General features: G+C 48.4%; 13 protein-coding genes across 13 annotated transcripts; 6 read left to right on the top strand and 7 right to left on the bottom strand.

Annotated features, from left to right (window-relative positions):
- Positions 1–281: 281 nt before the first annotated feature.
- F9C07_2041 (stress responsive A/B barrel domain protein) lies at positions 282–670 on the bottom strand (the record flags this gene model as incomplete). Its single annotated transcript, XM_041290267.1, has 2 exons — positions 282–494; positions 569–670. 2 exons carry the CDS (start codon positions 668–670, stop codon positions 282–284), a joined length of 315 nt encoding a protein of 104 aa, XP_041143520.1.
- Positions 671–1772: 1102 nt separating this feature from the next.
- F9C07_2042 (putative sister chromatid cohesion protein Ctf8) lies at positions 1773–2240 on the bottom strand (the record flags this gene model as incomplete). Its single annotated transcript, XM_041284983.1, has 1 exon — positions 1773–2240. The coding sequence occupies one exon, from the start codon at positions 2238–2240 to the stop codon at positions 1773–1775; it is 468 nt and encodes a 155-aa protein (XP_041143519.1).
- A 1590-nt stretch (positions 2241–3830) lies between these two features.
- Positions 3831–4421, bottom strand: F9C07_2226540 (Cnl2/NKP2 family protein-domain-containing protein; the record flags this gene model as incomplete). The annotated part of the gene is made up of 1 exon (XM_041284982.1): positions 3831–4421. The coding sequence occupies one exon, from the start codon at positions 4419–4421 to the stop codon at positions 3831–3833; it is 591 nt and encodes a 196-aa protein (XP_041143518.1).
- A 943-nt stretch (positions 4422–5364) lies between these two features.
- F9C07_2044 (histone acetylase complex subunit MRG15-2) lies at positions 5365–6747 on the top strand (the record flags this gene model as incomplete). The annotated part of the gene is made up of 4 exons (XM_041284977.1): positions 5365–5528; positions 5624–5960; positions 6102–6486; positions 6536–6747. The coding sequence occupies 4 exons, from the start codon at positions 5365–5367 to the stop codon at positions 6745–6747; spliced, it is 1098 nt and encodes a 365-aa protein (XP_041143517.1).
- Positions 6748–7136: 389 nt separating this feature from the next.
- On the bottom strand, positions 7137–9507 carry F9C07_2226538 (uncharacterized protein; the record flags this gene model as incomplete). The annotated part of the gene is made up of 8 exons (XM_041290266.1): positions 7137–7800; positions 7865–8275; positions 8325–8659; positions 8723–8835; positions 8899–9052; positions 9110–9190; positions 9249–9371; positions 9427–9507. 8 exons carry the CDS (start codon positions 9505–9507, stop codon positions 7137–7139), a joined length of 1962 nt encoding a protein of 653 aa, XP_041143516.1.
- Positions 9508–10661: 1154 nt separating this feature from the next.
- F9C07_2046 (uncharacterized protein) lies at positions 10662–11438 on the top strand (the record flags this gene model as incomplete). The annotated part of the gene is made up of 2 exons (XM_041284976.2): positions 10662–11337; positions 11401–11438. The coding sequence occupies 2 exons, from the start codon at positions 10662–10664 to the stop codon at positions 11436–11438; spliced, it is 714 nt and encodes a 237-aa protein (XP_041143515.2).
- A 393-nt stretch (positions 11439–11831) lies between these two features.
- F9C07_1334688 (DUF2407 C-terminal domain-containing protein) lies at positions 11832–13400 on the top strand. The gene has a single exon (XM_041284975.2). It carries the CDS (start codon positions 12224–12226, stop codon positions 13187–13189), a length of 966 nt encoding a protein of 321 aa, XP_041143514.1. The 5' UTR covers positions 11832–12223; the 3' UTR covers positions 13190–13400.
- Positions 13401–13457: 57 nt separating this feature from the next.
- On the bottom strand, positions 13458–14264 carry F9C07_2048 (putative vesicle transport v-snare protein; the record flags this gene model as incomplete). The annotated part of the gene is made up of 3 exons (XM_041290265.1): positions 13458–13545; positions 13618–14024; positions 14085–14264. The coding sequence occupies 3 exons, from the start codon at positions 14262–14264 to the stop codon at positions 13458–13460; spliced, it is 675 nt and encodes a 224-aa protein (XP_041143513.1).
- A 431-nt stretch (positions 14265–14695) lies between these two features.
- Positions 14696–17189, top strand: F9C07_1334690 (uncharacterized protein). The gene is made up of 3 exons (XM_041290280.2): positions 14696–15589; positions 15641–16377; positions 16445–17189. The coding sequence occupies exons 1-3, from the start codon at positions 15376–15378 to the stop codon at positions 17063–17065; spliced, it is 1572 nt and encodes a 523-aa protein (XP_041143512.1). The 5' UTR covers positions 14696–15375; the 3' UTR covers positions 17066–17189.
- A 123-nt stretch (positions 17190–17312) lies between these two features.
- Positions 17313–18868, bottom strand: F9C07_2050 (DNA helicase; the record flags this gene model as incomplete). Its single annotated transcript, XM_041284978.1, has 4 exons — positions 17313–17774; positions 17832–18379; positions 18436–18655; positions 18725–18868. 4 exons carry the CDS (start codon positions 18866–18868, stop codon positions 17313–17315), a joined length of 1374 nt encoding a protein of 457 aa, XP_041143511.1.
- Positions 18869–19073: 205 nt separating this feature from the next.
- Positions 19074–20412, top strand: F9C07_2278173 (mitochondrial 54S ribosomal protein bL28m). The gene has a single exon (XM_041284974.2). It carries the CDS (start codon positions 19255–19257, stop codon positions 19891–19893), a length of 639 nt encoding a protein of 212 aa, XP_041143510.1. The 5' UTR covers positions 19074–19254; the 3' UTR covers positions 19894–20412.
- Positions 20413–21845, top strand: F9C07_2278172 (subunit of Golgi family mannosyltransferase complex). The gene is made up of 3 exons (XM_041290279.2): positions 20413–20839; positions 20901–21334; positions 21419–21845. Exons 1-3 carry the CDS (start codon positions 20548–20550, stop codon positions 21647–21649), a joined length of 957 nt encoding a protein of 318 aa, XP_041143509.1. The 5' UTR covers positions 20413–20547; the 3' UTR covers positions 21650–21845.
- Positions 21846–22122: 277 nt separating this feature from the next.
- F9C07_2226530 (steroid reductase) lies at positions 22123–23203 on the bottom strand (the record flags this gene model as incomplete). The annotated part of the gene is made up of 3 exons (XM_041290264.1): positions 22123–22802; positions 22861–23076; positions 23164–23203. The coding sequence occupies 3 exons, from the start codon at positions 23201–23203 to the stop codon at positions 22123–22125; spliced, it is 936 nt and encodes a 311-aa protein (XP_041143508.1).
- Positions 23204–23679: the final 476 nt, after the last annotated feature.

Genomic DNA, 23679 nt, shown 5'->3' with positions numbered 1-23679 from the left:
GCAGGCATCTTATGAAGCGATTTCCATGTTATGAGTGACTTGGTCAATTCCAGACCGCATCCGCTCTCGCCCTGTCTGATCCCCCTGATGCTTTCAGTGTCTGACTTAGTGTAGCGGATATTTTCTTGATTACCAGAATAAGAGATCCCAATGTATGCAGTCTATATCATGGATACATGTTATTCAAGGTTATGGGCTTACAATCTAGCCCCATCCAACCTCGAGTCAAAGAAAAGCGAATAAAAAAAAGGAAAGAAAAAAAAAGAGAAATCCATAATCATTCACAGAACACTCTCATAGTACGTAGTCAAAACATCCTCCTTAACCGGTCCGGCCACAGCCTTCAGGGCCTTGTGCGCCTCACACTCGGTATCATAGTACTTCATATCCTCCAACGAAGCGAACGTCGTCTTGACGGACAGCGTGTATCCTTTGTTGCGGGGGTCCGGGAAAGAGTGTCCCGCTGTTGCAGCAAGAATGTACGGTTTGCCGTCCTGCACAGAAGTTCTCGTTAACAACCCCTCCATAGATACACCGAGGTCATTGGAGAGGGTCGAAGAATAATTACCTTGGTCGCTGTCTTCGCTAGAACCTTGTATTGCTCTAGAACTTTGTTCCGGTCTTCTTCTTTGGGAATGTTGAAGAGAGTGATGCGTTCGATGGGGGCCATTTTTGGTATTTCCTCGTCTGGTTGCTCGGTTTGTGATGTAGTTTATAGCAGCGGGAGTTTAGGTACCGGAGGTAGGTAGGTGAATGTGAATTTAGAGACAGGTGGCTTGCGATGTTTCTTGGATATAATCTATGGAAGAGAGAAAGGATGTATGACTAGGTATATATACCCCCGACGGGGACGGATTTATAATTGGCGTAACCAAGTACGCGTGAGGCGGGGTAATTGGTGATTTTAGATTGTATTGTATTGGACCCAGTTATTATTGCGAGTTTCTACTTGGTTCTTTTCTTACAGTTGAAGTTTATGGATTGAGCTGCGTCGTTTCCCTTCCGACGGAGTTCGGATGTCGGTTGGAGTCGGATGTTGATTACCAATGCTGCGTTTGCTTATTGCTTGCCCCGTAAGACTCGATGAGACATATTTTGGATAAAGAGGTCGATATTGGATTGCTTGATAACGAGAATAGGAGTAACATGGTGACCTGATTGTGCTTTGAATTGATACTTTCATGCAGCAATAGTGCGGAATGGAGTCCGTTTTGGGACGCAAATTTCCGTCCGGGTATTTCTTTTGTCGATCCCGCGGAATCAGGGACACTGCGTACCCCTCCATTGTGTCCTTTGCAACTTTTTAGACTCCCAGAACCTTCATTCATTGGACCTCACTGGGTTCGCTGCGCTTGTTTTGGTTATGACCATATGTTGATTGAGCGGGTTATACGCGATGAGGGCCAAAATACCAATGATGGATTTGACTGTGGATTTCGTCCGGAAGGACATGCAGTGTCTCCCGTATGTCATTGTCTCGGTTGAGCTACAGCTTTGGATGCGGTAGTAGACAAGCCGTGTCTAGGTAGTAGTTTGCGCCCCGTACACGGGGGAGTGATGTCCTATAGCCAACGAGGCTGATGCCAACCGCGACGTTCCTGCCGATTGCTCTCTCGCTCTCTGTAATTGGTCGCATTCCTGGCAAGCAAATGACAGTCTTTGTCCGCGTAGATCTTCTGATCGAGAGTCTGCCAGAAGACGATATACCATGGCATCCAAGGCACCAACCAATCCTCTACCCGACTCATGACGCAGTCCGAAGCCAATTCAAATCAAATATCATTGACAGGCTCAGGCCGATTCTTAAAGAACAGTTTATACTTGATGATCTCGACGATCTCCAGTTCCTCGCCATCGGAGTCAGAGGTCATCTCTTTTTGCCGCCGCTGCACCAAAGCGAGCGGCTGCGCCAGTTTCTTCACCTCACCCGTCATGCGCTGGTATCGACCAACATATAGATAAACCCTCTTCATCCATTTGGTGTCATCAGGCGCAGTCCTGTGTGGCGAATAATCGGGGAACATGAGCTTGCCAACTGGGGTCTCGAAAGTGGGGATTGAGGGATCATGGGTGTCGTTGGTGGAGGTCGTAGATTCGTCTTCAGCTTCTTGCGATGGGAGGTTAATCGTGCCTTGGAGTTCGAGGATTGCAAGTCCTGTTGGCGTCTGAAGGACTTGGGGGAGGGGATTGGGGAGGGAGGTGGGAGAGGAGACGCGTGGGTGGAGCGGGATTGTTGGCATTGTGCGTCCAATGTTGATGCTGTAGCTTTTTCTAAAGAAGCATATAGAGAGGATTGATCTGCGAGAAGGCGACTTTCTCGTATATTTGGAGTTACTGCTGGTTGGATGACGAGTATGACGGATTGGTGGTGAGGAGATGAGATTTGGAGACGCGATTTAACGCGCTTCGACGGTTCCCCACTTATCAATCTTATCAGTGGCCCTCTTTCCTTTTCAGGACATGTAGGTACTGTGTAGTAAGAAAGGCGTACAGTGGAATACTATCAACCCTATCTATATAAAATCGAATCTTGAAGAATAGAAAATGATTGTCTAGTAGAGAGATAAGGCATTGTCTTACAGGAAAGCCTTGGGCTCAACCGGAGGGAAACATTGTTCATATAAGATTTGTTGCGAAAGCTTTCTTAGGGTATTGGCCTATCCAGAGGACCAATACTGAGCGACCAGCTCATCTAACGTAATGTTTGTTCAGATCCATGGTCGATCCAGTTGCATCTCAAATCCCTGAGTTAACAAGCGCCAGAACTGCATCATCGGCTAAGTATATGTCCTGAATCACCTAATGGTTCTGTATTTGCTATCTAAGTATACTGCAGATCTGTTGTAGCTGGCAGTTCTCGGGACTCGGCAGTAAATGCTGAAGTATTAATTTAAGAGTCAAGGACAGACGGTGCCGAGATTTCGGCTCACAGCTGGCGTATTGTTAATTAGCTAGCCATGATAGAAGGCCAATCATTGATTGTGAAGATACAGTGAATAAGAAACCCTTCCTGGGAATCTAGTTTAGACAACTGTTCGTCCACACGTTCAAGTGTTTCAATTTAGAATACACCATCACCCCATACATAAAAGACCCCAACCATACACAGGTTGAAACATGAGCGAGATTGCCACGTCTAGCCGGTTTTCCCAGTTCCTAGAATAACCCGAAGACGTTATGTCTAACTGCAAGCGCTAGATTTTGTTCAATTGTCTCTTGCCACTTGAAAGAAATTGATCAACCATTCAAAAATGCGCCGAAGTTCTAAATACATATACCTCTTTATTGCGCTTGCTGAGCTGAATTGTCTGGAGAAGCTGGACATCTTGTGAGCTTGCTGGCCACACGGGTATAGACTGTTAACAACAGATTCAGGAGTCAGGGCGCAAGGAGTTGAGGCGTGAGAAGCTAGCAGGATGAAACCAATCCCCATCGTTGCCTGTTAAAGACCGTAGATTATTGGCATTGGGCCCGGCATAGAGGTTTTTTACTCTTCCAGTTCTTCCTGAGGCTCGTCTAGACCTTGCTCCCTCGCATGGAATCGCAAGTATGATAGTAGTTTGGTCTCTACGCCTGAGGCTATCGCCTGTGGGCCAACAGAACAATAGATACCGTGTAGAAAGGTGCCGATTGTGGGAGATCAGGAGCCAGAAAAGTTCATAGCCCAGACTGAGTCTCTAGTGATGCTATATAGAAGCTTCCTTCCAAGATAAGGAACAAACCCTTGATCACCCTAATCAGGCGATGACAAGATTCCGCAAGCCCCTAAGCAGTACACCAAAGACTCATGCCTGGGGCAGCTGAAATTCGGAGCATCACGATGACTGCCATCACGACTTGCGGTAGCAAGCATTTTCGAGATGTTCCAAGCCATCGATAGTTTCATTCATCATGTCTTCGCTTGTTGTCCCAACAGGACCTTGCGTTTTACCGTAGCGCAGATCACTCAATTCACCTACTATGAGATTAAGCTCCGAGATAAGAGTGTTTGCGTCTTTATCAACCCCAGAGATTTCGTGCTCAATATTAGCACAAGCTGTCTCCATGGCGGAGAGGAGACTCGATACTGAATGGTAGTCGCTGGGCGCAGCGGTGGATGTCTGGCCAAACAACTGGACGTCCATATCAATCTCGCGTTGATCATTGGCACTCATACCATCCACACCGGTGTTTAGGATGGATTTGCGAAGTTCTGCCTTTTGGCTCTCTCCTTGATGGAGTTCTTGGTCAATGTTTCCATTGACTAAATCCATGTCTTGCTCTCGGAGTTGCTGAAGCTCCCGATAAAGCGCTCTAATATGTGGATGAGAGCGCAAGCGCTTTGGAAAGAGTTCCGTGAATTGTCGCAGGGAGATAATTGTGGGCAAAGAAGCCGGAGATAGAAGGAAATTGCTTAGAATGGATGCTTCTGATGGAGCCATGATCGCGAATTGCTACCGGGATATACAGTTATAAGTGAAGAATCAGAGAGAACCAAGTCTCTCTTCCCCTTTCTCTTCTTAGGGAACTCTTAGGATCTCTGGTGTATGACGATTCTTGGCTAGTGTGGTATTCAAGGTCAAGATTGTCTTGGACCAATCGGACCAGTCTTTGCGGAAGCAACTGATGACGGGGTGTAACAGAAGAGAAAAAGAATCTGCAAGCCGCGCCGTCTAATACAGTAGAGAGTACTGCTGTAGACTCGAGAAAGAAGAATGGTAGAATCAAGAAAACAAGGGGTGTTGGTGGTGAACGTTGGGGGAATGGGTTAAGATGAAGACGTTCCTTTCTCCGATAAATTAGCCCTTTTTCAGCACGCGTTAAGTTCCACTTCCGCTTTCTTACCTTTTCGGGTCTTTTCCCTGAACACGCGCAACACAAGTCATACTCCAGATTTCCTTCCGCTTCCTCCACCTCATCCTTTCCATTCAGATACCCTCATTGCTCGGAGGTCAGTGTTGCTCTGTATTGTAGCCTTTGACGCTTGTTATCTTCACCTGATTCCCAATCCCTCGGGCACTTGTCTCAAAAATATCAGTGCTTCGAGAAGCCAGGGTTCTTGTCAGCAGAGTTCCAATTGTATAACGGACTGTCTGACAGTCATTAGTTGTGCAATTAGGGTCAGTCTCCGTCAGACCGGATACTTGCATCTTCAAATCCCATTGCACTGAAATTTTCTCTCTCCCGGCCATCGATTGATTGCATGGCACGTGGTCTTTAAGAGGAACAGCGAGTATTGGGAACATCAACCACTTCAGGGTTGTTTCTGCCTCTACCTTCTAAACCAAATCCCGTGGCTGGTGCCCAACTTCTCCATCCTTCTTTGCACCCCACCTTTTTCAAGACAAAAAGCTACTTGGGTCTTGCGCCTTCGTCCTCTTTAAAATGGCACCAGCTGGCCAAACCACTTATCAGAAAGACGAGCGAGTGCTCTGTTTCCACCATGAGATCTTATACGAGGCAAAGATTCTCGACGTCAGACACGTCGATCCCGACGACCGCAAGAGCCCGTATGAGTACCTAGTACACTATAAGGGCTGGAAAAACACGTACGTATAGCCTTGGTGTTTTGCGTTTCCCGTGTTCCGTCGATCTTTCATTCCTACAAGAGCAAGATTGTATCTGCCCCTTGCTCTTCCACTAGCTACGAGGCTCCTCTGGACACTATGGGTGTTGAGGATAAAACATCTTTCATCTGCATTGGCGGGTGTACGTGGATTTGGCTGACCTGGCTTTCTGCCACATTTAGCTGGGATGACTGGGTCCCGCAAGATCGTCTTCGTAAATTTACCGAAGAAAACAGAGAACTTGCAACTACTCTTCGCCGTGAGGCCGAGGCTGCGTTCCGTCAGAAGAGCACCAAAGCCTCCGCAAAGAAAAGGGGAGGTTCCGATCGTAGCTCCGCCCGGGGAAGCGAGGAACGCCAGATGTCCGTTCCTGGCCGCGGAACCAAGAGAGCCAGGGATAACGATATCGAAAAGGTGAGCTTGCTACATTTACTCTTCATCTTCAAAAATCTGTCAATGGCCATGATCTGGCCATGCTGCCGATGATGAGGCCTGACACTTGTGTTGGGAATCGTAGCTCCTCGACCCAATTGTACTGACAAAAATTGCTCCCAGGAGGATAGCTTTTATGTACGGCCATCTGTGAGGATTGTTATGCCCGACAATTTGAAGTCACTTCTGGTCGATGACTGGGAGAACGTGACAAAGAACCAGCAAGTCGTGGCTTTGCCGGCTAAGCGCTCGGTTAATCAAATCCTAGAAGACTATTCAGAGGCAGAGAAGCCCAAGCGTACAAGCTCGGCTGATCTGGATGTTCTTGAGGAAGTTATCATGGGAATCAAGGAGTATTTTGACAAAGCCCTTGATAAAATTCTCCTTTACAGTTTTGAACGCGAACAGTACCGAAACCTCCGCAAGAAGTGGGAGTCGGGATCGGGAGACTTCGCCGACAAAGGTCCCTTGGATATCTATGGTGCCGAGCACTTAACTCGTCTTTTCGGTATGATCTTCTCTATGATATTTTGAAGACTGCCACTGATTATCTCTAGCCACTATGCCTGAGCTAATCGCGCAGACCAACATGGATCTCCAATCTACTAACAGACTCCGCGAGGAGCTTTCCAAGTTCACTCTCTGGTTGAGCAAACACTCTAGCCAGTACTTTGCTACCAGATATATGACTGCCAGCAATGAATATGTCGAAAAATCTAAGGGTGTGGCAAACCCAAACCCTGGTACTGCTACTTCACGTCTGGTCTAAAGGGGCTTAAGTGTACACCTTGACTGCTTCTAAAACATGGTGATATTGCATGACGGGCTAAATTGTTATTCTTTTTCTGCACAACATTTCCTTTCGTTTATTTATTTACAGCACTGTGGTGGTTTCAGGAGCATGGAAGGATAAGCTTTTTTTTTTACGCGAGTTATGGCTTCTAACGGTTCACTTTGTAACATTAGAGGAAATTGGCGAATGTTATGGAACGATTTAATCTTCTGACCTCCCTTTTCTTCGGCCCTCAAGGTTCGATTCCATAGACCAAAATAAGTACAGATATCATGGGCAATCTGTATCAAGTTCCCACAGAAACCATAGCACTTTTAATGAAAGTCAAGTCACACCAACAAACAAACCCAAACCAAGTAAGCCGCCTACACAACCAACTGCCTGGCATCTTCAACCACACACCGGGCAGCCTGCTTCAACTCCGTCTTCGCATCCGTCTCGCGCCACCTAGTCCAGGCGCTCAGACCTTCCGGCGGCTGAATGCTCAATGTATCATACCCCTGCTTGATGATGCGATGCACCTCCCTGGGACCGAGGTTCTTCTTCCGGTGCGCCGGGATAGGCGCCACACCCTGGCCGTCAGCATCGGGCTTCGCATCAGTCTGCTCCGGGTTAAACAGTAGGGTGTAAAAATGGGTGGAGACAGAAATGAGGGTGTCGACGGCGGCGACGTGGACGTCTTTGGATGGATTGGGGTCTGTGGGTTTTGAGCTCGATTGTTTCAAGGAATACACGTCGCGGTATTTGGTGATGATGGGTCCTGTTTCGACTAGTTTGTAGAAAAGGTCGTCGTAGGAGGAAGGATCTGGGAGGAAAGTGTCGCCTGCGGAGACGCAGAATGCGACTAAGTCTACGAGGGTTGTGGTTAGGGTGGTGATGTTAGGGTTGGACGAGAGGTCGGAGACGTAGGTTGTTAGGAAGCGCATCAGCGAGAGAAGATTGCGCCAGAGTTCCGACCAGTGGTATGCTAGGCGGATTTTGTTCATGGATAGGTAGGTGAGGAGGCGGAGGAGGATCGCGATTGAGTGGCTGTTGGTGCGGTTAGTATAGGGTATGATGTGGGAGTGGGTTTGGGAGTGAGTTTGGTATGTACCTGTAGATGTTGACGTCGAGGCGTCGTCGTAGGTTGTGGGAGATTGTATCGATTATGATGTCGAAGATGACTGTTGCAAGGACGCGGTCCCCTGTGACTACTGGTAGATATGGTTGTCTTTGGCGACAGAGACGGATTTTTCTTTTGTTCTCTTCGCCACAGAGGTGCTTGCAGAGGGTGGAGTCCTCAGCGAGGATGCGGAGCGTGAAGAGGTTGAGTTCGGCATAGTGTGCTATCCTTGGAGAGCGGTAGGCGTGGTGCAGCAGATAGGACGTCAGCGAGAGGAAACTGGCAAATGGCGATTCTTCATTGTCCTTCTCTGGGGCTTGGCTGATTAGATTGTGGCCAAAAAGTTTGTTGGCATTTGTGAAGTCATAAGTAGCCAGAAGGATAGCTGCTTGCTGGGCCGGCCTAGTTCTATTAGTTGTTGGTCAAATGCTGTGGATGCACCCTGTCTTACAGCGTCGCGAACATCTCCTTGGCTTCTTCTGCATTCGGTGGGCTAGCTTTGTCTTTCTTGCTGGGGGAGAGCGCCCCCAGGCCAAAGTAAACCAAGGTGCTGAACAGCGTCCAGCCTTCGGGGGCGTCGTCCTGCACAGCAACATAACCGTTCCTCACGGCAGCGCATGAGACACCGACTCCTTTGACAATCTTCTGGATGCTTGTCTCGTTGACAAAGTCGTCAAGTCGCAGTTGGTAAGGGTTTTGAAATTCGAATTTGTTGTAGTTCGCTAGCAATCCCAGAAGAAGGAAAGGGTCAAATACTTGGATCGGAGTCTCAGATTCTTGGACGAACTGTACAACAAGTTAGACATTCTGGGGTACGCTAAGAGTCATAGATGAGTATTGAGGCCAAACCTTCATGAGGGACGGGAATAAATCGCGATGCGTAAAATACGAAACCAGACTAGTCTTATATGCGCCACTAGTCATGGCGATAGCTGTCTTAATAGCCTTGATGCGCAAATCAACTGAGGAGACGGTCAGCATGGGCCCGTTCCAGCAATATGACAGGAAGATACCATGGAACTCACAGCTGCTTCCATTGCGAATAATGCCGTCCAATACGGCGACAAAGTTCGAGATAACTTGGTCAACATGGTCGAGACCGGCAAGAACTGTAATGACATCCGAACTAGGGTTGGTGTACTTCTTCTTCAAGACACAGGCTAGAAAGACCATCAAGGTCTACGTCACTCCTCAGAGGCTGCAGGACAAAGCAATGGATTCTATGAATATACGCACCTCTAGAGCATACGAGTCCACGGGACTGGCTCCCGAAGCAGCTTCACGGATAGCACGAATAAAAAGCTGCTGGGTTTGGACCTAATGCAAAGTTAACACAGAGAAAGAGCATTTCCGCAAGTCATGGTTGGGATGTTACCTGCAAGTTGAGCGTTTCATCAGGGCTGAGCTGGTCTAGAATAGAGCTGAGCTGGCTCCGGTCAGGCGGCAGCAAAAAGAATTCCCTCCAAAATCCTTCGGAGGGCTCATTATAGTCCGAGGTCTACAAGGATTAAGTTAGTATTTATTAACCCAGAAGGTTAGGTGGCTGGACGAACTTGAAATAAGTTCTCGTATAGTTGCACGACTTTAGGCTTGAAGGTTTCGGGTCTAGTTTGCTGAGTTAAGGGGGACTCCATGATGATTAGACGGATTCAATGATCTGCATAGAACATAGGACCACGGCTAGCATCGCAGAGGGGAGAACAATCGGGCGAGAGACAGACGGGCAAGAATGGAGTGGAGTATGAGTTCTATTGTTCCTATCACTACCACCACGTCGTCGTCGTATCGCACCCAAGAACGGCCACATCCTTTTTCTGCCTATTCGGGTCAAACCCACATGAGCCACGCACGCTCTTTGGTCGCTCAAGCCACATTTCATTTCATTCAAAACACTCCACTTGTTTGAGATCTTTTGATATAAAAATAAATCTTCTTTTTTGTTGTCTCAGGTTTTAGGTCATCCGTCTTATAGGGTCGTAGGATTAAGATCCTATTTACCTCACTCCCATATATCTCTTCCTAAACAATTAATTAACATACAATAATACAATTGAAGATGACATAATCGTTCTAGTCAGGGGCGATAAAACTTAATATCAGAGACAGGAGACACATCTTTTACATCTGTTACCACGTTGAATACTAGCATCACCTTCATAGGCACTGCAGTAGCGTCATTCCAGGAGCCTATTACGAATGCCTATGGCAGTGCACCAGAAGGTACTCGTCAAACCTTCGTGACATTCCACTTTTATTGAGAATCGAATGTGGAAGAGACTCATTAGTCATCGCTTTCTGCCTGAGGTATCCGTTGCGGGAACAAAGCTGACAATCACCTTATTAACGGTATGACGGATTCATCCCCATAGCATCCAAGTCAATAGAACAATTACACTACTGCCAAAAGAGTAGTGAAAAATAGAGCCGCATTCATGCAAAGTAAGCGAATCATTCGCCGACTAAAAGTAATCTACCCCATAAATGACACTAGATTAGAATGACAGAATCCCGATCAGATGATGAGAAGTGGCGCCACTGAAAATGTGTAGAAACACCTCGACGATGATTGGCCAGCCGGGTACTCGCCGTGACCCTCTTAACCGACTGCTGACTTTCTTCCGCCTCAAAACAGAACTCATCCTCCGACTCACATCAATTCCCCCGTCTACTCGACAATTCGCTTTCCCTCTCCACTAGATCACCTCAGATTTCATGAGAACTTAGCGCTTTGTTACTTCTATCATTGCATAGAGTCTTTGAACACCCCATATTCATATCTACAATCACCATGTCCTTCAGCAGAGTTACGGTTCGCTCTCCAGTGACATCATCCGCCACGATGTTGCGCTGTGTGAGAAGCCCCTACAAGACCCCCGCCCATCGTCTGTTCTCCTCATATGGAAATGCACACCGGTCTTCCAAGCGCGACATGCAGACCGCTACTGCGTATCGCCCGCATTCCTTGCCGACCGCTTTTCCACCTCCCCGGAGCGGCGGAAGTTACGACACCTCTATCTCAGCAGATTTCCCTCCGCTCCGAGAGACAGCGACACAGCAGCAAGGAATCTTCCCAAATGTCAGTCTCAGAGAGAATGAGGCGCAGAAGTCCAAGCCCGTCGAATCCACTTCTCCAGCCCCGAAGCCCGCGGAAAAGCCTAGGAGGAAGCTACGTGCACGGAAAGCGGCTATGAAGTTAACACCCGAGGCTATCGTTCAACTCCGTAAACTACTGTCTCAGCCGGACCCGAAATTGATCCGAGTTGGCGTAAAGAACCGTGGCTGCTCCGGTCTCGCCTACCACCTCGAATACGTGGAGAAGCCGGGTACCTTCGATGAAGTGGTGGAACAGGATGGCGTCAAGGTTTTGATTGACAGCAAGGCGTTGTTCAGCATCATCGGTAGTGAAATGGATTGGCAAGAAGATAAGTTGAGCAGGAGATTCATCTTCAAGAACCCAAATATCAGTATGTTTCCCAGCTACTCCTCTAATGTCTGTGAAACCATGTTTGCTAACACATTCTAAACAGAGGAATCATGTGGATGCGGTGAATCCTTTATGGTTTAGATCACCCTTCCGATTTTCTTTCACGGCCTTTTGGAATTATCAACGGTGCATCGGATGGCGTTCTTACGGATTGTTTTTTCCTGGGATTATCGAGTCTCCCCCTTCTTCTTGTTGAATACACCAGTGATTCCCGGGTTATAAAGCCCACATCGTGTAATACATACTGCTTCATTATCATCCTGTATGCCAAGGACTTACCTTGGCCATTGGACCTATGCACATCCTGAGTGATTGTGCTCACTTTTCCCTTTGTTCTATATCAGTAAAGATATCGAATCCAATGACAAAAACTCATGAGACATTTCTAAATGTGCTTACAAATGATTCGTTCTCCGGAAGATTTGATATCATATGGGTAGGTGAAACGGAAGTTTTCCGCTTCTGCACGAGAGTTTCCCGCCATGACGTTGAGTGATGGAGACTAGTATAGAATACCGCTGTACGCCATATCTGCACAACATGAATAGGATGAAACTTAGAACTCCACGAAAGAACTACTAGAGATCATATAGAACAGATAGAAATCCTAGCCTCTGATCCCCAGAAAAATGATAGGTATACCACTTACAGCAGCCCCGGCATCACGTGGGCCCTTATCGGGTAACAAATTAGCGCGGGCTAATCACTCCGTATGGGAATCAGTCCACTAACTCCGCAGATAGCATCATCTACATCTCGACCTGCTACGACACGACACATTTGAACCCTGCAAATACCCAACTCTCGCGCAAACATTGGTCATTTTATGCACTCCCCTGTCAACCAATAATTCAATTGATAAGAAAATGACAACACCAACCTTCCTATCCCCAAACCACAATCCCGAGGAGGACTCAACATCCGACCCTCTCCTCCTCACTATCCGCTTCTCTGCCTCAATCCCCGACCTCCCCTTCGACATCCTCTACCCCGAAACAACCACATCAGCAGGCCTAAAACAGTTGGTCCGCACCCGACTCCCACAAAACCTCTCCTCACACCGTCTCCGATTGATCTACGCCGGCCGCGGTCTTGAAGACACCGTCCCACTCTCCGTCTCCCTGAAACTACCCCCCTCACCCACTCGCTCACCCCGACTACCATCCGATGATGAAGACACCGATCTCTCAAAGGGGAAGGGGAAGGGCAAAGCGCCTGTCCGAGAACAACCCCGTCTGTATATTCATTGTTCGATAGGCGATATCGTCCTTTCAGCTACGGATTTAGCGACAGAAGCATCGTTGGCATCTACGCTTCAGCAAGAGGATGAGACACAAAAAGATGGTAATCAGTCAAGTATGCAGAGTCAACAGCAGCAGCAACAGCATCAGACGTCCTCGACTACTCCTGCGCCCCGTGGCTTTGACCGGTTGCTGTCGGCGGGGTTTACCCCCGCTGAAGTGTCGGCGCTGCGGTCGCAGTTTATGGCTATTCAGTCGGTGTCGCGGACGCCGGATACTATGCCGAGTGGGGCGGAGTTGCGGGAACTTGAGGATCGGTGGATGGACGAGGGTTCGTCGGCAATGGCGGCTGGAGTAGGAGGGGCTGGAGAGGGTGCGGGTTTCACAGATGATGATGGGGGATTTGGGTCGGGGTCGCGAGGGGCTATAGATGATATGCTTTGGGGCGCTGTCATGGGTTTCTTTTGGCCGGTGGGTTGTGCGATGTGGTTGAGGCGGGAGGAGGGGGTTTGGAGCTGGCGAAAGGGTTTGGCGGTGTTTGTTGGGGTGGTTGTTAACCTTGCGTTTGGGACGATGCGTATCATGAACTGATACTAGGCGGTATCTGTTGTGTTTCGAATTTCATCCTCCTGCTTCTTGTTATATGTGCTGATGATACCCCGAGGTTTTGATCTTGTTTATAATAGAGTGCGCCAATTGAGTCGTTGAGTTGTATCAAAACTACAAAAGTCGGCTTGATTAGGCCATTGAGATGCTATCATACAACGTTGCTTAGCAATGCCTGCTACAGCAGACACCATGTCGTAATATGAAAAAGACAAACGCAGAACTCCCGTACAACGCCTGCTAGCCCTAACGCTTAATGGAACTTGCTGTAGATAACGGCAATAATCAGAAGAACCAAAACGGTTATGATCGCAATAGTGATTATCCGATTCGTAGCCATCCTGCGCAAAACGAGGAAATTTTAGCAATTATGAGTTAGAAAGTAAAAGAGTAGGAGTCCAAGGAGTCAGTACCTACGGGCCATGCCCCTTAACGTTTTGATACTGGTATCAACATATCCTTCGCTTTGCTGCAGATTGCTCCGGGTATTCATAATGGTTTCCCGCTGCGTGTTCAGATCTGCTAGCGTGTTGCGGCCGATATCTTCCGTCTCTAAAGCAATCCGCTGGCTTTCTTGGAGTCTGGCAGAGCTGCGCTCCAGGCGGTCCGTGCCGGACAGAAGCTGCTGCCTCTGCTCCAGGTGTACATCCTGCGGGTCGTCGGTGTAGCGATCGCCAAAGAGCGCTTTTCGGTCGTCGGAAAGAGATTTCAGTTTGCGTTTCGACTCATCAAGATCCGTGGCATAGTTGCGGAATCGTGCGTTGACTTTTGACCGCGCCGCCGAGGGGATGTTCTGCTTCTCCATGCGCATCTGGTCCAACTGCAAATGACCGACCTTGTCAATGAGAGTTCACCGAGTATTGCGAGGTAGGCAACCAACCAGTTCAGTAGCTTCATCTAGAACCTGTTCCGCTTTCCTAATTGTGGATTTCCGTTGCTCTCCGCTCGATTCGGCGATCTGGTCCAATGTCTGGTTCAGATCGGCCTGTATCAGCTTTAGCTCGGCCTCATAACTACTGAAGAGCTCTGAGCCGGCATCGGTATCCAACGGATTTGACATGATGATGAGATGTGATCTAGATAAGAAAGAGGAAGATTGTGTAAGTTGCGGCGTTGATCTAAATTGGGTTTTTAAAGCGCTCAATAGTCGCTGATAGGCAGGCGGATTCCTGGGACCACCTTATCTTGCGGTGGCTGGTGGCACTTTCGCTCGGTCAGAACGAACAAAGTAGGTAGACACACACTCTCTCTCCTCTTTTTCTAATGATGTAGGGAATGGTCAGTGCTGCACAAAATAAAAGACACACAAAAACGACCGAAAAGCTGTGAATGTCTGGTGTTGAATGAGGGGGAAGATACGGAGTACGGAGTAGGCAGAATGACGATAGGATGCTAATGATTGTCCGGGACAGGAACCCCGACCCACACGTGATGCGCGGCCGAGGTTGAGGTTTCCATTTTTGAGGATTAAATCATTCATTAGTTCATTCTTACCATGTAATACTAGTAGTAGGTACTAGTATACTAAGAATAACTATAAAATGATTGGCGGATCTTTTTGGAATACTTTTTGAATAACCAGCGAGTTTCCCATACGTCAGTTGTCGGCTTTTCCATAGTGTGATGTCCTCACAATCAACGGAATCTGATATGCGTGCAGATATGAGCCAGCCACCCGACTATCGTGTGCCCCTGATACAACTGGAGCTTGTGGAGTATGCAAATTAACCCCGTAAAATAACCCCCTTAATATTGGAACCTGGCCAATGACCAGTGTCGTAATGCGATATTAATCCCCTTTAAAAGCCAATTTGCCGCTGGTTCACCCATGATTAAGCGCCCTGTCATCTGATATGATCACGCCCAAGTAGACTGGAGAACCTGTCTTGAGGAGCCCGTAACCGCATTATGTTGGCATTCTCTCGTTTCCTCCTGAGCTAATCCTTTGGCCATAGTTAAATATCACCCTGATTCTCGCCACCCCCGGAAAGTATGAGCCGAGGTCTGACTGGGGGCGAGTAGTATAGATCTATCTACTGTTTCATCCACTCCCTCTCCAACGCGTGCACCAACTGTTGCACTTCGTATAGAAGGCTGCGTCCGCCTTTCACCTGCTAGTATTGACTTTTTCAGTCAGATGGGAGGCTATTTTTCTGAAGAATTTCTGTCCCATGCCGCTTCCTCACTCCGAACGAGTCGCTATTGTTGGCGGCGGCTGCACTGGAACCACTTGCTTCTGGGCATTGCAACATTCGGCGCATGATGTCCACCTATTTGAGGCTTCGGCAAGCTTGGGCGGGCGTATCAAGTCCCTACCATTAGAACATAATGGGAAAGAAGTCGATGTGAACACAGAATCGCCATCCTTCAATGCCGAGGCTTCTCGTCAGTTTGGTTATACCAGAAAGGCAGTTCAGGGCTAACATCTGTGTCTAGCCAATCTCGTATCTCTGCTCCGCTTCCTAGGAATAAGCACATCCGCCGTACCATTTAGTTTTGGTGTGTCAAACGGTATAGACACTTATGACTGGTGTGGTAGCGTTCTAAATACGCTTCTCCTACACCCATGGATGTTGTGCAACTTAGGAACCATTCGTTTGTTGCTCGACATCATATGGTTCAATTATTTGGCCATGGATGTATTGATAGAGAAGCGTCGATCCCATGACAAAACTAACGTTCAGCAGTCGCTCAGCACACATGAATTTCTCTCAAAGGAAAGGTATTCAAAAAGTCTTTGCGACCAGTATCTGGCGCCTTTGTTTTCAACCCTATGGGGGACGAATGTTGGACGGCTACTTCCACAATTTCCTGTGAAGACCCTCATTCGCAGCTTATGCGACCATCAACTCTTTGGCACACGGCGAACTACGCCAGATTTTCGGCGTATCGACGGTGGAACAAGCCATGTTGTTCAAGCCATGGCCAGGGGATTCTCCCCTGAAAATGTGCACCTCAATACCAGCGTCCGGGAGATAGTCCGCATGGGTAAAAAGCAGTATAGCCTTTTCACAGCGGATGGTAGAGAATTACACTTCGATCATATAATCTTCGCCGTGGACAACGACGAGATCCTCAAGGTACTAGGTTCCAATATAGACACCAAAGAAACGGAAATCATCCAGGGGCTCAAAACAACCAACAATATCGCCGTCTTACACTCAGACCCTTTTGTAAGTAAACCACAACCCTCTATCATAAACAACACGACTGAACAACCACTTACACATTTCAAACCAGCTGGCACCCAGCACCAACGGATCTTGGCCTCCCAGTAACTACACCCTAGACCCCACCGACTACACCCAGCATGAACCCTCAGCCTGGGCACCCCGCAAATCCAGCCTCACATACAACGTAAGCTCCCTCCAAGACATCCCGACCTGTCTCTTCGATCGGTTATACATCACCCTGAACCCATTTACGCCGCCACATCCCCGCTTTGCACACAGCATATGGGAATACACCGACCTCGAACTTAGCACCGCAACTCTCCAAGCTCAAAGCCGGCTTCCTTTGATCCAGAACAAGAGGGGATTAAGCTACGGATTCCGCTGGACCGGACGTGGGTTTCTTGAAGATGCGGTTACTGCTGGTCTCGAGATTGCTATCGAGCATTTTGGTGCTCAGGTACCTTTTGAGGTTCAATACCACCCTGACCCCTTGTGTTCCTCCAAATCACCGTCTATAGAGCTAGGTTTCAAGGACCATCTTGTCCGGACAGCACTTTGTCTGGCTCGGGTCTATGCTCTGGTTTTCCAGATCTCGTGGATCTTATTGGGGGCGCTTGGGTTCCCTGTCTCGAGGGTTGAGACTATGTTTAAGTGGATGTTGGGCGGGGATAAGATGCGTAAGTCTTAGTCGGCCAGTTTGATAATAGATAGCCTTTATAGAACTGGATTCTATAGCAGAAATGAGATCAATGAAAACATGAGACTAGTTGACATTAACGTTAAATGACTATGATGGATCATTCGCCTGGCCAGTACAAGGTACATCAGACATGGTATACATATTGCTCTTTTTTTCATTCTTTTATTCTTGTGCTCTTTTCCCAGTCAAAAGTATTAGATCAAGAAAGGTCTTCTTCATTTCCACAAAACGGCCTCTAAAGGAACTTATCGCTATCCTGGCTTACAATCGTCGCGCTTCTCTTGGCATCAAGGAAGAGGTCTTCGCATTCGGCCACGTCGGCCTCCTCGATGCCTCCTGGCCGTCCGTTGACCCGGGCAAGGATGCTAGCTGGGGTCAGTAATTGCAGTGCGTACCGCAGGCTGACGTTGCTGCCGTGCTCGGAGATCTTGTCGAGGGCGGGATCGGTAATGTTGAGACCTTCTGTCTTGGCGCGAAGGCGAATGATGGTCTTGATCTCGTCGGAAGAGTAAGGGTGGGTGGGGATGATGAGGAGGCGAGCGAGGAGGTCAGAGGGAATGCCGTGTGCGGCGCTGATGTCGTCGGTGCCGCGGATGACAGTGTGGCCGCGGTTGGAGGCGAGGATAACAATGGGGGAGATTGAGGATTCAAGTGCCCGGTTGAGATAGGTGAAACATTCAATATCCAACATGTGGACCTAGAATGGGAATGTTAGAAGCGTAGGGCGGAAATGCAGTCATGATAAGTCACATACCTCATCAATAAAGAGGACACCAGGAACCAGTTCAGCAACTCCTTGGTCGATATACCGGCTAACAACCTTGTCGATCTCCTGACGTAGCTTATCCGTGATCTCGGTCTTCTTGGGCTTCATCAGTTGTCCCATCATGCTCATAACGTCCTGTCCACCTTGTGGCCGAGCGTTGGCCATGTCCAGGTCATGTAGCGTCACGTCCTGTACGATTTCCTTCTTCTTGTGAACCTCTCCCTTGGGTACAGGAACGTATTCTTCTGCTTCAAGGTCGAACTCGGTCGCATAGGCATCGGATCGGCCAACTCTCTTACAAGCACCAGTGTTCGCTTCGATGTAGATGACATCTCCAACAGTGACTCGTTCTTTTTGAATAGCCTCATAAATGCTGGGATCAAGGCGCAGCTTCTTGGTTCCCTTTGCAGACTTCAATCCAATAATCAAGTGACTGATTGTGCGTCCATAGCCTCCCAATGGATTTTCAGTTTCCTCAGGCGTAAGCTCGGTGACTTCGCCTTCGTACACTTCTTTCGTTTCACGGACACGGAGACCTGATAGCGTGTTAACCCTGACCCTTTCAATTTCTTAAGAAAAAAGCGCTGCGCACCAATCGCTCTCCGGAAGTTCTCCATAAGTGCCTCCGTTTTCTTAACTTCAGCAGAGTAGACTTCACTGCCAACGATCGGACAAAATGGGACCTTGGTTCCCAGCTCCTGTGATACGGCAAGGGCGAGCGCTGTCTTTCCAGTTCCCGGTCCACCGGCAAGTAGAACAGCACGCCCAGCCATCTTCTTCGCTTTGATCAAATCGACGACAACACCGCATGCCTATTGAGGAGAGCTAGTTAGTATCGGAATCGTCGAATAACGTGGTCGGAGGGGAAGAGCATCGCGCACCTCACGGGCGGTAGTTTGGCCAACAAATCCATCACTGGAAGCCTCTGCAGTGCCATCAGAACGTAATCCGAGACCCTTGATATGCGTGTGCGCGGCGGTCCTATTCTCGCGCGAATTGCCCTTCACTTCGCTGATCTGGACCATGGTGAAAGGGTTGCGACCTCACTCAGAAGTCACGATTTATTAAGTATATTTATGGTCGGAACGATCAGATATTGAAACGTCAATAATTATTATCGAGAAGAGACGTAATTGATGAGCCAACAGAGAAAACTGGAGCAAGGACGATAGCGATGGATGCTTCTGGCCGAAATTCAAAGCGCAGCTTAAGGGACCGCTCAATGATAGCCGTCCGTTGCTAAGGCGGTGAAGCCAACTCCCAAATTCTTTCACCTCACTAAGGTAGTCAACGACTACTCCGGCCCTCCATATTTATCGGAATACCCGTCGTGTCCGTCGACGCCGTTCACTTCCTCTCGACTGTCTTTCCCTGTCATGGTCGATACGATATCGACCTTTTGATCAAGACAATGGCGGGTTTACAGCCTCGTTCGGCTTTGTCCGTTCCGTTCTCCCTCTCTACGGCTTTTCGCAACCTTTCGTTAACCGCCTCCAAACGATCCTTTTCCACGACATTGGCCTCGCAGAAGACGAAACAGCTGCCTGATTACATTCCTCCTTACCCTTACGGCCCCAACCATGTCTACAAGCAGTCGAACAGCGGTCTCTATGGAGGCGTTATGATCCAATTCGGAAACAAGATCTCCAAAGGTCGGAATGAGGGGAAAACCCGACGCTTCTGGAAGCCAAATGTCCGCCGAAAGAAGATCTACAGCGAAGCGCTTGATGAGTGGCTGTTCATCAAGGTCACACGTAAGGCTCTGAGGACGATCCGGAAGTCTGGTGGACTCGACAACTACCTTCTTGACGACCGGCCGGGGCGGGTCAAGGAACTTGGAGTGTTTGGATGGCAGTTGAGGTGGAAGGTCATGCAGACCCCGAAGATCCAGGAGCAATTCCGACAAGAACGGAAGCGCTTAGGACTTCCCGAGCCGCCATCATTCGAGGAGTGGGTGGCGCAGAAGGAAGCCGAAATCAAGGCACAGGCGGAGGATCTGACCAACATCAAGGAAATCACGAAGCCAACTTACAACGAGAAGCAGTATTAAAGAGGGAGGAACAAAGGCTTCTGGAGAAGCACTTTGGACAGTTGATTTGTTCTGATTTGCGGTGATCAATGGATGGGCGTCTGTATTATTATTTTGGTCATGGTCGGCAGTGCCTCATATACCACTTCCCGGTATTGATAATTGAGAGGGACGGCGGATGCCAGCATACAACTACCTCTCAGTTGTTGCATTTATTTCCTTGAATTTGCATGATTAGCTCTTCAGTGTACTTATACGTTGTCAATGCTACTTTGGGTTAAATATAAATAGTTCTTTAGAAATATCCTGGATGGTGTATAGGAGGGATAGTTATGCTATCACTGCTATGACCTTTCACGCCAGGTGCATAGGATCTCGACACTCCTCTGCAAGACATAAATCAATACACTATTTAACCGCCAATACAACCAACAACCAACTATGAAATTACCTCAGGAATGTCTTGGATAATATGTCGGGCCGTTTATGATCCGCATTTAATTTCCGGATGCGGCAGATACTAGATAAGACCGTTCCAGAAGTACTGCAACGCTGCAAACTACATTTCCACTCAGCCCAGGGTGTACTTCCTACTAGAATGCGCTGATCGATAGTTTTGTTCAAGTGTACTCTCTGTCACCCGGCAAACCACAGCTGGGGGCAAATTGTTCAGCCATGCAGTTCGCTCTACCACCTCGGAGGAACGTCAATGCTCCTCTATACAGCCGCTCTTCCCGGCTGTCGTTACAACGCAGAAAACAACTTAAAGCTGTTGCGATATTAGTATTCGCACTGGCGGTGATTTATTTCTTATTATCGCAACTATTTTACTCGAGTACAGGAACTCCTGCAGCACCAGCCGGGACTTCAAGTCTTGTCATCGTGACTGTTCTAGACCGTGCCCGCTGGAGCGCCGACTACATTCAAAAGATCACCAAGAACAGAGAAGAATACGCCAAGCAACATGGTACGTGAACACACAACGCCCCGGTCGGTGATACTTACTTACAGTACCTGCGTTGCTCAAGGTTATACGAACTTCTTTGCCAACCTGTCCGATTACGAAACTACACTGGAGAGCGCCCCGCGAAGCTGGGGCGTCGTCCCAGCCGTTCGACATGCGATGGCTACCCATCCGTACTCGAAGCACTTCTTCTACCTCGACGCGAATGCGCTGATCATGAACCCGAGCAAGTCACTGGAGTCGCATCTCCTCGAAAAGAGTCGTCTAGACTCGTTGATGCTCAAGGACGTTCCTGTCGTCCCGCCGGATAGCATAATCAAGACCTTTTCGCATCTACAGCCCCAGGATGTAGACCTCATTCTGAGCACAGATAGCGAGAGTCTTAGCTCCGGAAGCTTCGTCATCAAGCAGGGAGAGTTTGCGCGGACATTCCTCGACATATGGTTCGATCCTTTGTACCGCAGCTACAACTTCGCCAAGGCCGAGGCACATGCTTTGGTAAGAGTTATCCTAGCTTCGTATCGGGTCGCTTTGTTCTACGACCGTTTGTAACACAGACGCTAACGGCAGTCACTTTTCCAGGATCATATTCTCCAGTGGCACCCGACGATTCTAGCCAAACTAGCTTTGGTTCCTCAGCGGACAATCAACGCATACAGCAAGGACTCGTCGGGCGCAGGCGCGGATGGAAACTATAAGGACGGTGACTTGGTCATTCGCTTCTTTGGATGTGACACGGATACGAAGCGGAATTGCGAGAAAGAGATGGAGCCATATTACCGTCTATGGAGCAAAAAACTCAAAAATGATTGATTGCCTTATACGCCTCAGCATTAAGTTTCATTGAATGAGGCAGGACACGCGGACTGCTCCAGAAGTTTTTGTTCTGGGTGGATCCCTGCGACTTATCTTAGGCTGGTGTTGTGGAGCTGGAGGCACCTTTTTCCATGTACAGCGTTTCTCATTTGCTAGCTTTTTGATGTTTAATGTAATGAATACTAAATTATTATTTCTGAGATTTTGGAAAGAAGTATCTTGAGTAAACGTACAATCGGAACTTATGGGCTGACTCCACAGTTCATGCTACCGGTCATGATTAGTTTTTGAGTGGTTTCTTGTCATGTTAGCAGAAACACATGTCCCCTGCCATGGACTACTGTTCCGACGGCTCTATTTTAAACAATGTACCTGAGAGTGACCAGGTATAGAGTGGTTAGGGGGCAACGTGGCAAGGGCTAGCTGTACCTCACCACAAAAGTAAGTGATTTGAGTTCTTCTGGCCAAATCTAAATAAGACCAGGAATCATAACGAAGCTCTTGCGCTTGTACTTGTCACCGAACTCCTTGCGGTAACGGCGTTCCTTCTTCTTAGCCCACGCGGCCATCTGCGCACCGCCGACGGTGATGAAGAACAGCACGCTCCAGCTGAGACCGCTAACGAGATAGACACCGACCCAAGCCATGATCTCGAATAGGTAGTTCGGACAGGTGACAAGGCTAAATCCAAATCCTGAGGGAATACCCCTGTCTGTGGTACCCGGACGGCGCAGGCCACGTAGCACCAAATGCGAGTTCAAGTTGGCCAGTTCACCAAAAACAAAGAGGCCGAGACCAGCGTAGAGGAGAGCAGGGTTCGGTTCGTTGACTGCAGAAGCGTCGGGGCGGAAAACCCAATAGGCGATGTTCAAGCCAGCCAGGACCCAATAGTGTGCGCTATTCTTAAAGATATTGCGTGCTGGCATCGTAGCATTGCTGAAGCGGTGGATGAAGATAGTCTCGAATTCTCGCTTCAGGAAATGGATGGACAGTAATGCACAGACCAGTTGCTGAAGGTAGGATGGTTCAGGAAGCGGCTTGTCGAAGTTGTAATAGATGTATGGACGAAGAGGGTAGAGGAACAGAGCAGGGATGACCAGAGGGCCGAAATATTCAATGATGAATACGGTGCGCCAACCAATTTGGGGACCTGGAGATTGTGTGTTAGCTTGTTATACATAACGATCAGAAGCTGTGCTTTCACACACCAAGGTCCTTGACATGGACAACACTTCTCTCCTTCAGACCGGTATCATCGACTTTGGTCTCTTTCGAATTGGGTACTACACTGCGGTCGCTTCCTTTGGTAATTCTCAGGCGATGGATGGAAGAGCCGGAGGCCGCCGCGAGCGCCGCATAGATGTCCTGGGCGGGGGCATTGGGGTTGATCTGAATTTCCTTAGGGAGTTTCTTGATCGGTTTACCTAGTATAGGGTAAGTATTTATAGGGAGATAACAGGCATATAGGATTTGTATTAATGGCTGGCAGCCTGTGCAGGAGGCATACATACCCCGGGGCTCAACAATTAATGTAATACTTGCTGGCGCCATAATTGGAATCTTAGATGTGCCGTCCAGATAACCGGATTTAATGACCAAGCTCGCAAGTAGACAACTGAATGCTGTTTAGGCGACGACCAATATCAAATATTTCGAGGGGGAAAGAACACCAAGACCCGATTTGGTGATAGGTCCATCTTGACCTCGGCTCGACAGTTATCACGTGATATCAACAGTTCGAATTCTGTAAATGTTGAGGACGGAAATTAAAGTTGAGAGCTTTGAAGGTGGGGCGACGCCAAGAAACAACCACCTGAACTTTCCAGGAGCTCTGAAGAGTCCGAGTCAGGACAAAGTGATGGCACGTCAGGCGATGGAGAAAATGCTTCGAAGACTCGAGTCATATGAGGCGGAAGGAAACGTCTTGCAGATCAGGGACATGTAGGTATGAATATGCTACTCCGAGTACTAGTAGTAATATCACCGGAATACTCTATACAATGCATTGACGACTAGTAGACCAAGCG

This window comes from Aspergillus flavus, chromosome 2, assembly GCF_009017415.1.
Source record: "Aspergillus flavus chromosome 2, complete sequence".
NCBI lineage: Eukaryota > Fungi > Ascomycota > Eurotiomycetes > Eurotiales > Aspergillaceae > Aspergillus > Aspergillus flavus.
This window is presented reverse-complemented; position numbering and strand designations above follow the sequence as displayed.

Coding starts and splice junctions, on each gene's coding strand:
- F9C07_2278172 (XM_041290279.2), top strand. CDS start 20,548: ATGCAGTTCGCTCTACCACCTCGGAGGAACGTCAATGCTCCTCTATAC. Junction 20,840..20,900: donor AGAATACGCCAAGCAACATG/GTACGTGAACAC, acceptor GCGTTGCTCAAG/GTTATACGAACTTCTTTGCC. Junction 21,335..21,418: donor AGGCCGAGGCACATGCTTTG/GTAAGAGTTATC, acceptor TCACTTTTCCAG/GATCATATTCTCCAGTGGCA.
- F9C07_1334688 (XM_041284975.2), top strand. CDS start 12,224: ATGACAACACCAACCTTCCTATCCCCAAACCACAATCCCGAGGAGGAC.
- F9C07_1334690 (XM_041290280.2), top strand. CDS start 15,376: ATGCCGCTTCCTCACTCCGAACGAGTCGCTATTGTTGGCGGCGGCTGC. Junction 15,590..15,640: donor CTTCAATGCCGAGGCTTCTC/GTCAGTTTGGTT, acceptor ATCTGTGTCTAG/CCAATCTCGTATCTCTGCTC. Junction 16,378..16,444: donor TCTTACACTCAGACCCTTTT/GTAAGTAAACCA, acceptor ATTTCAAACCAG/CTGGCACCCAGCACCAACGG.
- F9C07_2278173 (XM_041284974.2), top strand. CDS start 19,255: ATGGCGGGTTTACAGCCTCGTTCGGCTTTGTCCGTTCCGTTCTCCCTC.